Consider the following 11805-nt stretch of genomic DNA (forward strand, 5'->3'; position numbering starts at 1 on the left):
AGAAAAAGTGGTCCAAAACATTAAATGATGAAGAATGGTTAGGGGTAAAACTTGGGGACTACAGGGACAGCAGATTCAGGGGAATGGTAGTGGCAGAAAGTATATGAAATAGAATGGCAAATGCATGTGTAGTTAGGAAATGAAGGCAGTGAGGAGGGACTGCTCTGTCCAGAGCTTTAAGGAAAGTCAGTGGTTGTCAGGGTATAAAGGTTAGAGGGAAGATTCATTGAGCATGTTATCACAGTTGCCAAATCCAATGTTCACTCCTTTTTAAACTGCATCAGTTCTGGTCCCCATAAGCACTGCTGTTCTTTATGCTGGATAGCAAAGGATTGGCGCAGAGAAAGGCCCTCAACAGAAAGGTAGACACCTGTAGGCTGGGTGACCACACATTAGGGTGCCTGCCATAAAGGGCATTGAGGCTTCCCATTTGTTAATCAGAGGAGGCTTTTAGGTGAGGGAATATGGAAATGAATGACTGCAGAGAGTGAGAGAACAGCAGACAGAGAGAGCAGTCAAATCTCTGTTCCTGTTGGCTTCCTGGTTCTAATCTATGTGTATCATTCCAATAAATCCCCTTTTCCTTGTAATCAAAAAACGTGCTCTTGATCCTTTTTACTTGAGATACCATGAAATTAAATGTGGGCAATTTCTTATGTTGATAGTGCACTACAGATTAATAAAAACAGCAGTTATCTCATACTAACTTTCACAAAAGAAATCTTAAAAATAACAAGATTTTCATGAGAAAAACAGGGCAGCATATTTTACAAATGCAAAATGAGTAAAAATTATAAAATGAAATCAATATGCTATTGGGTATTAATATGACAGCAAACTTCAGACTAAATTAAATGTCAGGGAACATTACAAGCCTCTGAGACTAGGATCTACCACAGTTCCTACATCTGGCTTCCTGAGGAGTTTTGGAAATGTTATCTATGAATCTTGCAGAAGAATACTAAAGATGAAGTCCTGGAATGTGGCCAGCCTGAAAACAGTGGGCTGGATGTGTTGAAGAATAGATAGTAGCAGGACACCCAACCAGCTGTTATAGATTGAAGGGAAGTACAAACAGGGAACCCAGGGATAGAAAAACTTTTAAGAACTCACTGAAGGAAAAAACCTCAAAATACTTCAACCCGGCATAATAATAAACAGCAGAATTCACTTTCTAAGCAGAGGCATCACAAGTTTAATAAGTAGAAAAATCTTATGAAGTAATTACGTAACTAATCAAAATCATATATCGCAGGTACCTATCAAGGATGTTACTGGTCTTTTGACTATATAATCACACAGATTATATGTAAGATTATAATGTCAAACAATTATAAATAGAAAAATACATAAGAGTTCCTGTTCTGTACCTGTTAACAGAGTCACCCTTATATTAAATTTTGTTTCAATAATGAGTTCCTAATTTCAATATATCAATTATCAATGATAATCAGACTACATCTAGTTTGATTTCTGATTTCTTTATCACATTTTTTTATATCAGATGCTATGAAAAAGGATATTTATGGCTTTCTGTGATAGCTTTTGTAATGAATACCAAGTTCTATTACATGTAAAATGTTGGCAAAATTTTCTTGGTCATCCTCTATCCTCAAAAGTCGCCCCAGAAATGGAATATAGGGAAACCAAACAAAGGATCAGGAAAAAGCAAAACTTGCAGGCAAACCACAGACGTGAGGCATACAGCAGAGGTGGGGGTTGGGGGTGTGTCAAAACAGGCAAGGGAAGAGCCTAAGGGACTATGGTGATGGCCACAGGTGCCCCTGGTGATGGGAGAGTTATGGGACTACATATGAAGGGAGAAATCAAATACTGAATGAAAATGAACAATGATGTAAGAAAATTTAAAAAATAAATTTAAAATTATTTTTAAATTAAAAAAATATAAAAAATTGAAAAAAATTTGCCCTAGAATATGAATTATTTCACATCCTAAATCAACTTTAAAAAAAATGTATCTTTTACATCATTGTTCATTTTTAAACAATCCTTGCTTTCTTTTCTCAGGTGTAGTCCCCATAGAATTTCCACCACCACTTCACCTGTGCACCATCACCATAGTCCCTTGTACTTCTCCCTCCCCCCACCCCCGCAGGATGTCTCTGGTTTATAAGTGTCTGCTTGTTTTTGTTTTGTTTTGTTGTGTTTTGTATTGTTCTATTTTCCCCGTTCCCCTATATTCCTCTGTAAGTGAAACCATCTGATTTTTTTCTTTTTCCTTCTGACTTATTTCCTGAGCATAATTCCTTCTAGCTCCATCCTTGTTGCTGTGAATGGCATGAGTTTTATCTTTTTTGACTGTTGAATAGCATTCTTCTGTGTATATATACCACATCTTCTTGATCCAGTCATCTATTTTTGGGCATTTGGGTTGCTAAACCAACTTTTGGTAAAAGAATAATTGTTGATTATATTCCATCACGACTTTTTTTTTTTTAAAGAATATTCTTTTTTTTTTTTTTTTAAGATTTATTTATTTTTATTTATACAAGCACTGGGTACAGTCAGAAGTGCGGGAGGGTGAGAGAATTCACCAGAGCCAGAGCGGGGAGCAGAGCAGGCAGAAGTACCGAAGTACACTGCTGAGGGGAGCAGCGGGTGGCAGGAGAGGTCTGCGCGCCATGTGGAACCCTCCTCCGGTGCCCGGGGAGCAGCCGGGGATCAAACCAGCGCTGCAGAGGCTGCAGGCAGCTTCGCAACCCAGCACTCAACCATTGTGCCACCGGGGAGGCCCCATCACGACTTTTTTAATAGCCATATCTCACTACATTAGTTTCTTAATGAAAATATTTTAAGTTGAACTTATATATCTATGAAACTCAAGATTTATAACATATCTGAAACTGCCAGAGCTTAGTAAACAAGCTGGAAATGCTTGCATTTTAAACTATATCAAGTAAAAAGTAATGTATTCTAGTTATCTATTTCAGTAGGTCACACTGGCAGAAATTTTATTTACTTAAGAGACAGCATATTACAAATTCATATTTTGAAGGTAATAGAGATCTTCAGTTTGTCAGCTGTGGCTGTAGCTGTCACAGGGGATTCAATAACAGGAAAAGTTACAAAATTTATGTTCAGTCATTTGAAAAGAGATGTACATAATATATTTTAGAAAATCCTCCATATAATAATGCTTGGGTATTCCAAAATGGCCAATAACACTTGCTATTGGAAAATTCACCTATGTAGAATACTTGTCATCTGTAATGCTAAATAAAACATATTTAATGATAACCACACATTAGGGTAGTAGTTCTCAAACTTTCTGGTCTCAGGAACCCCTTTACACTTAAAAAATTATTGTATGCATGTACTAATTCCTTTTAAAATAATAACAAACCCATTTCTTACTAAATAAACATTCTACGGAAAATTATATTTGCCCAAACAAAAAAAAATTTCAGTGGGAATGGCGTTATTCTACATTTTGCAAATCTACTTTTTTAATATCAAATTTAATAGAAGAGATTTGTATTCTTAGATTTGCTTCTGTTTTTGTATTTGCATTCTGTTTGCTGCAATATCAATGTGTCATGTAGTCTCTAAAACACAGCACTGTACATTGATGAGAAAATGAGCTTGAATAAAGCAAATAACCTATTAGTATAATAATGAAAGCAGTTCTGACCTCAGGGACCTTTAAAGGGATATGGAAGATCACATTTTGAAGAGATAAACAGTAATTAACTAAGAATGAATTAAAAAAATCACTGGGAGAATAAGAAAATAACACCTAAACTTGCACTTATATAGCCCCCTGGCAACATGTGGCTGTTGAGCACGTAAAGCGAGCTAGTTCAAACTGAGATAGCTAGTAAGTGTAAACTACAATTTTCAAGATTTGGTATAAAAAATGAGGTAAAATGAAAATATGCTTTCCCAAATCTTAGGAAAAAGGGAAGTAGGGATTTCCTGGAAAGGTAGCAGTTATAAACATGGCATAAAATACTCTAACAACAAAGCATAAAAGATGTTTGAATGAATAAAATGAGTTTTTTACTTTGATAACTTCTGATATGTATACAGGGACACTGGCCATCTATATATACTTTTGGTCACATACCTCAATGAAATTTAGTTTTCAAATCCAAAGATGAATATTTTGGCAACATATTAAGAGAGCCTGATAAAAAGCATATATCCTCAGTCTCACTGAGTCCAGGGACTACCTATGCTGCATAGGAAAACTTTTACAAAAGAGTAAGTGGCTTTCTGAGATACTAAGCAAAGGTTATTGTGTCAAAAGTTGGTGAATAAATGTTTTGAGTTAAATGAAAAACATTTAATATATTCTGCCTTACCAACTTTTAAAATAAATTGACCTAAAATACAGCTAGGGCCATAAGAGATGAGAAGTCTAAATTGTATTTAGACTCTACAAAGAATATTTTGGGTCCTGATACTTGGTAATGATATTTTGTTTTTCTTTTTTATATATTTTTTTCACAGTTCCCTATTAGGATGCTAGGTTATAAAACAAGTGCTAATTCTGCTTTATATCCTTTGTGAGAAGTTAGCTATTTTCAAGGTGTGAACTTCCCTCCCATATTAAGTAGCCCAAGTGGAATTGCCTTAAGGGATATAAACCGCATCTTACAAAGGAAACTAGGAACTAAGGATGTGGATTTTGAAGCAAAATTTTGACACCAAAACAGTCACAATGCAATTGATCTTATAGATAAAAATCAGCACTACTTAATATTTAAAATGTTAATCCTGAAGCTGAGAAAACTCAATGTTCATTTATTAGGGAAGCAAGGTAACCTGGAAGATTTTATTCACTTATTTTACAATATTGGAAAAGAAGAAAGTGCAGATAGGCTATCTTTATGCAGTAAAACACATATACAGAAAAATGTGTGCCTTAATGTAGTCACGATTCCTCAACCAATTTGTTTTTCTTTAATTAAAAAATCCTATCATAATCAAGTTAATTTAAAATATAGCTTCTTTAATGATAAGGCTCAAACTTCAGTCTGACTTTTCAATTCAGTTGAATTAGTAAAATTTCTATAATTTCTGAAAGTCTTGTTTATTACATTCATTCCCCCATAATGTTTTTTGACTGCTTGCTAAAATTTCACCAAGTTACAAATAGCAACTTAGGAACAACTAGTTGTTTACATAAGGCTTAGCAGTCTAATGCAAGAAGGATCCTTCATTCATAAACTATAATATTAAGGGGGAAAAACAGGGACACCAGAGCTTCCCAGAGCTTCCTCAGATCTACCTACTTCCTCATTCGTCTTCTGTTGATCTTTTTCTCTTTTCCTCAACTCCAACTAAAAATAACCAAATTAATTTCCAAACACTATGCCAAAATAAGCTGCTACTCTGGCAACATTCACTGTACCCCTTTCTAAAGCTTATTTCTTTTCCTCTTCAAAAGAAATTCTTATGAACCCAGGCATACACCAGCCCTGAAGAGTCCAGAGGCTTAATTCATGAATTCAGTGGTGGGGGAGCAGAGTGGGTGGATAAGGGAGATGAGTTTGATTTAAAGGCTGTATCTACAGGATCTGAGGTGTGATATACAAGTTGTGAAGGAAATTAAAAATCTCAGAATAGTAGCAGAAAGGGCTGATTGGCTTATAAACAACTTTTCAGCTATAGATGTTAGTTTGCAAGAGTAATAATGGCAATAATATTCATCTAACATTTACTGAGTTGCTTACTTTGTCAAGGCTCTTCTCTAAGTGCTTTGTGCATATTAATTCAGTGTTCTTCATGACTCTATTAATGGGGTTCTGTTACTATTTTTCCCATTTTATAGAAAGGGAGTTACAGTTACATAAATGGCATCTGACTTTTGGAGATTCCCTGGTTCACAACCTATCATGATCACTTTTCTCCAATTGTGTCCTAACATCTTCAATTAATTATGAAAGGGAGAAAAAGCAAACAACTACATTATGGTTTTTGCAGTTTTAAAAAAGCCAACAAACAGGCTTTACAACCCACTCAAAACTAGAGAAACCCTGGAGATGTATTTATAGAGCTAAAGCCCTTCCTTTTTATGTCTTAAGACTCTTAGATTATTTTTCTTTAATGAGATTGCTTTATTGTACATAGAATTTAATAATATATTCATACCATAATTAAAACAAATGATTAGACATTATAGGACACAGCTTTCTCTCCCAAAATAGTTCTCTCTCTGATAACAAATAGTTCTATCTCCAGGACAAATTTATCTGTGGATCACATCCTCTTTTCTAAAATAGAAATATTGCTACAGGTACAGGTTACAAAGCCCCTGACCACAGATACACAATATCTGGGACATGGAAAGAGCACAAGTTTTTGAGTCAGAAACATCTCTGCCCATCCTTGAGATATTTTACCCTTTGGCAAGACATGGGCAGTGTCTCTGACTCGCAGACTCCTTTTCTGTTAAATGGGAATGATGGTGTCTTCACAACTGCAGGTGGTGGTATATGATTGTTTCAGGTTGCATCAACTGACTAAAGGGAAGAGATGTGGAAAAGGCTTAGCACAGAGTTGGTCTGCAAATAAACAGCAGCTATCATTTATATGAGACATATTTTTGTAATATCTGTGGTTTATTAAATTGGTTTAGACACCTTTACCACCACAGTCTGCATTTCCCCCCCCCCACCCCCCATTGCACTCTTGTATAGAACATAATGGACACGGGTACAGGATTTTCCACAGTTAAGATTGTTCCAAACATCTAGACGGGTTTATGTGAGTTCACACATAGGAAATGTTTATTAGGATGCTGTTGGTTAGACTGTCTTTTTATGTAAATATTTTTCTCTGAAAGAACTTTTCTGGAAATTTTAGATTCTTTTTCCTGATTAATCTTCTCTTTGCTTCCTGCTATCTGTTTAGGTTCCACACTGTATGTATTCTTCCATCCCTCACACATTATCCCGAGGTCACTAACCTATTCAATATCCATTAGCTCAGGCACTAATCACAGAGCTCCTTTTTCACCCTCTTCCTTGTCTTTCCGCCAATCTGACTACTTCTATTTAAGAAATTCTAATGGCTTCCCACTAACTATAGAAATAAACGTTCAAACTTTTCTACCTAGTGATCTGGCTCCAGCCCCCATGTAATTCTTACTTACCTTCAAGCTCCCAGCATGTTCCCATTTGGCTCACTTTATTACTCCCTAATTCTTCCCTGAACGCCTTGTTCATATTGTTTTCCCTGCTGGATTACTTTTTCCACTTCCTTTTGCCCACCCAAATCCCATCTTCCTTTTATGGGCAGCCAGCTTAAATGTTTACCTTTAACTTCAAGGCCTTTCTTCACAGTTGACACATATTCTCCTCTACCCCAATCCATCGACCTCAGTAAATCCAATAGCTTCATCATTAGGCTTCATACCATACACTATTTCAAATTATTTTGTCTCTACTTCAGAAAGTGATCTAACTGACCTTTATTTGGGCCTGGCCTATGATGGCTTTATGCATCAAAAGTTGAAAACCAGTGTTCTAGGGTTAAAGACCTAGGACTCAGGACTTTAACATGTTACCAAGATAACTCTGTAGTCAGTCAGGTTTGACACCACTGTGTTAGGTACTTTCTGACTAGAAAGGCCTTCCTTCGCACTTAGGTGATCTTAGGATTGATCACTTTAGTACTGTTCTTTCTAGAACCCTACGTCCCACACCTGCACTTTAAACTTCTAGGATATAGACCCATCTCATCAAGCTAGTCATCATAATCTGGCTTTCTACATATTTTAGTAGGCTGCCTGCCACTCTAAATTATTTCCATATTAATAAAGCTATGACACAATGATTTTTTTTTTTAAGTTAGCACTGTAGTGCTACACTGATTGAGTTCGGAAGTCCTTCTACAAAGACAGAATTGTTAACCTGTGGAGCAAAAGGGAAGAATCACAAAAATGACTCAAAGAAAAAAGTTATGGATGATAATTATGGTCCTAAGCCAAAATTCAGAAGTTCTATTGGGAAGGCTCAATAATAATCAGGCCACAAGTGGTCTTTCCCTGGCCCCCAACACCAAAGCTTTCTCCACTTAATGGTGAACTCAATCTCCATCCTCTTTCCTGGCTTAGGATTTTCATTGCTACTGCTCAGAATTCCAGCTCTGATGGTGTCTCTTTGATGAAACACACACACACACACACACACACACACACACACGCACACACACTCGTCCACATGTCCATACAGAGCAATAAGTTCCTTATCTTTCTCTTGTTCTTCTAACAGCAAAACCTCAGAAAAAGTCCCTTTCCCTCCTGTCATGAATCAAAGACACTGATGTTAACGATAAACCTCTGTCAAATTAAAAGAAGAGCCACAAATTTTGAATGTTATTAAAACAAAACAAACAAAATGATGCAACCAATTTTGAAACACCTTGTAAAGCACTAGAAATTGCCTTCAGTTTTTTTCTCGATTTTCTACTCATCTACTTCTAATTTGACTACATCTTTTCAAGGCTTTAGAAGATTTTAACTTCTTGAACTCTATTCTTCTGTCTCATGAGTAGTAAAGTCCAAAACCCCTTATTCACAATTCCCAAGATATGTAAGCTCTTAAAACCAAAAGATATTTTTTGACTCTTGACATGTACCTGACCTGAATTCTTTAACCATCCAACTAGATCTGAACTGATATCACACCACTTATAGTTTTTTTAACCTCATTTATTGTGGACACATATATATATCAGTGTTATTAAACGGCCTGACTATGAGCAACTAGTCAGGATTCCACTGTAATATATATATGTATCAGATTATCTTTCTAAAATCTGAAAAACTGTGAATTTCAAAGCCCCCAGGGTTACGGATAACAGGCTGCTCTGTGTCTACACTATTTCTTTCCATTTGTACAAGTTTTCCCAAACCTTTGATTTTCCAATTACACTGAGATAAATGTTTTAGTGAGGGTGCTCACTTGAGGACCTAAACTTACTCAGATAACTCTGTAAGTTTCAGCATTAATTGTTTTAAACAATCAGCTTAGAAATGAACTGTGGAAACACTACCTGCCTATTTAAAATTTCCTAGTCTGCCTCTGAGAGTCTAGGTTACTAAAAGCAGGAACTGGGTTTGCAAGCAGTTTGGGTGACAAGTTCCTTCAAAGCATTTGCCAGTCCTTCCTAACTCCAACTTACCAACCAATTGTAGCTGTATTTTAAAATGTGTGTCATTTTCTTTTGTCCTTTTTTGTTGTATTACTTTATTCCGCACTTTGCTGCACCGATTTAATATAAAGAGCTTGTTCTAACAATTTCCAGTGAACACAGACCTTGGGCATTTTGGAAAAACCTACCAAATCAAATATTATCCCTGGTACTAATACTTTTAAAGAAGAGAGAGCTATTTTAGTAAATTCTTAGTCATTTAAGAGGGAGGTTTAAGAAATGAACTGCAAGTGGGAATCAAAATGTATCATGTTCTCTAAACTTTTACTATTTTGTCACGCACAGCGGCATGACAAGTCATGGGTTTTAAATGTACTTTAGCAAACTTTCCAGAAGTATTTAAATATGATGCCAATAAAAATGTCAAGATCAGAGGTTAAATTTTGTCTGTGTGTGTGCGCTCCAAAGTAACCAGAATCCACAACTACCAGTAAAAACAGGGAAAGGGAGACTGCCCCATTACATCATCTGGCAATACGTAGTTTGAAGCCTGAGAGCGCTCTCTAAATAATCTTTAGAAAAATCCAGCTGGGAAATCATCCTTGTCAAGCATAGATAAATTGAGTGGAAATGAAAGGTTAAAAATCCTTCCCACCTTACGTCACATGTTGGTACCATATGAAAAATAAAACCAGCCCCGATGCTGGTACCTTCTGCTACCCTGACAGCAACCGAAAGGTCACAGTTAAGTAGAAACTCGCTGCAGAAGCTGTTCGAGTCGAATGGGGGGAGGGAAAGAGAAGCGAATAAGGGGGGGGGGAACCTCCGCGCCTCAAAGGCTGGAGGGAAGCACCTCAGTGGAAAACCCACTCCTGCCTGCCTGCCACCTTATCCGTCATCCAACAGATAATGCCGGCTCCTAGACGCCCCCCCCCCCAAAAAAAAACCTAGACAATAACGGCCAACAGCCCGGGAGGCGGCCACCCCAACACTTCCCGCGGGGGGAAGGTACAGCTCCAGAAGTGATCGCGGCTGTCCACGAGGCGCAACTCAGATGCCCGCGGAGGACTGGCCGTCTGGGTGCAGCGCCCCGCGCCACCCCGGGGGACCGCGGGTCCCGGGGCGCCCTCGCTCACCCTCCCGACTCTCGCCTTCGGGGCGCCCCGCGGCCCCCGCCCGGCACCTACCGCAGCGGCGCCGGCGCCGGGCGCCACGATGGGCGGCAGCTTGTCGCGCTCCGGCTCCTGGCTTCTCCTCTCCTCGGGCGCGGGCGCCACCACAGCCGGCGGCGCGGCGGGCGAGGGCACCCGACCCGCCTCACTCATGTCGGGCCGGGCGACGCGGGCGCGAGGCGGCGGCGGCCGGGCTGCGGCTGGGGCTGGCGCTGCTGCCGGCGCGACCGCGAGAGGGCTCTGGGCCGCCGCTCCCCGCCGCCGCCCGCGCCCGCGCCCGCGCCCGCGCCCGCGCCGCGGCCCGCGCACCGGCCCGGAGGCCCCGCCCCGCGGCGGCCGCCCCCGCGCGCCTGGCCTCCGCCGCCGCTCGCGCCCGCCGCCGCCTGGCGCCCCCGCCGGGTGCGGGGCTCGCGGGCGCGGGCCGGGGGCGCCGGCCGCTGCCCCCCGCGCCCACCCCGGGGGCCCGGAGGGGGCGCCGCGAGTGACGCGGGGCCGCCATGTTCTTGGCAGCTGGTCGCCGGGGAGGGCGAGGTGGGGGCCCGCGCGGGGCCCGGGCTGGCGGGGCGGCCCTCGGGGGGCGGGGCGGGGATGCGGAGGGTCCCAAAGGCGCCTGTGGGGCCTGGGGGGGTGGGGCGGCAGCCGCCCCTGCGCGTTCGGCCCTGGCTGGGGCGCCGAGACCCCCGGGAGCAGGGTTGGGGGCCTTTTGCTCCCACAAGGTCGTCGGCCTCTGGGCGGCTGCGGCCCCGCCATCGCTGCCCGACCATCCGCCTGCGCCGGCGCGTCCTCGGGGACAGCCTTGCTTAGTCAACCGACCCGTTCTAGACACCCCGGTAGCCCCCACCTACAAAGGAAAAGCGGGGCATGGCGACGGGGTGGGGGGTGAGTGGTCGTGGGCTGCCCCTTCCCCACCCCGGGGCCGGGCCGCCGGGCCGCGCTTTCCGCTCCTGGCCCGCGGGTCCCCGCTTTGATCGCCAAGTCCGCCTCTTGCTTCACGACCCCACGCGCCTGCATTTGGTTCTCTTCTTGGTTCCCTTTGCTGCCTCTATCCCTTTGTTCCTTTCCTTTTGTAAGTTACAGATGGACAGACCCAGACTCTGCTGCATAATCCTTAATGTCAAATCATTATAAAATATGGGCAAGAGCTGAAGAGGAATCTCTTCAGTTTTAATCATGGTATTAGAACACCACCCCCATGCCCACCCCACCACCAAGCCACTTAGACACTTCCTTTCCTATCGCCCCCTCCTTTTGCTTATTCTCAGTCTATTGGAGCAGCCAAGACACCTGCTGATCTAAGAAAAGGGAGAGAAAATGCGCTGTGCCGTCTATTAAAAAAAAGGGGGGGGGGAGTTTCTCCACATTCAACTCTAGATTTTTCGGTTGTAGCTTTATTACAGGACTTGAGTTTGAATTTTCTGATCAGTGGTACCCAGATCAAAATGCAAGAACCAAAGATATCTCCAAAACAAAATTACAGGTGATTTTGGGGTTAGCCGTTGTTTTACACAAT

The 11805-nt window shown here is 41.4% G+C and overlaps 1 protein-coding gene across 3 annotated transcripts in view; it reads right to left on the reverse strand.

Annotated features, from left to right (window-relative positions):
* Window positions 1–10448, reverse strand: part of HECTD2 (HECT domain E3 ubiquitin protein ligase 2) — a 64079-nt gene extending 53631 nt beyond the window's left edge. For all 3 annotated transcript variants that reach the window (XM_037497935.2, XM_037497934.2, XM_037497936.1), the window contains exon 1: window positions 10311–10448. In XM_037497935.2, the coding sequence (XP_037353832.1) occupies window positions 10311–10448 (138 nt within the window). The remainder of the gene's footprint in view (window positions 1–10310) is intronic.
* Window positions 10449–11805: the final 1357 nt, after the last annotated feature.

The sequence above is a fragment of the Talpa occidentalis genome, unplaced genomic scaffold (genome assembly GCF_014898055.3).
Source record: "Talpa occidentalis isolate TD23 unplaced genomic scaffold, MPIMG_talOcc4v2.1 talOcc4.8, whole genome shotgun sequence".
Lineage (NCBI taxonomy): Eukaryota > Metazoa > Chordata > Mammalia > Eulipotyphla > Talpidae > Talpa > Talpa occidentalis.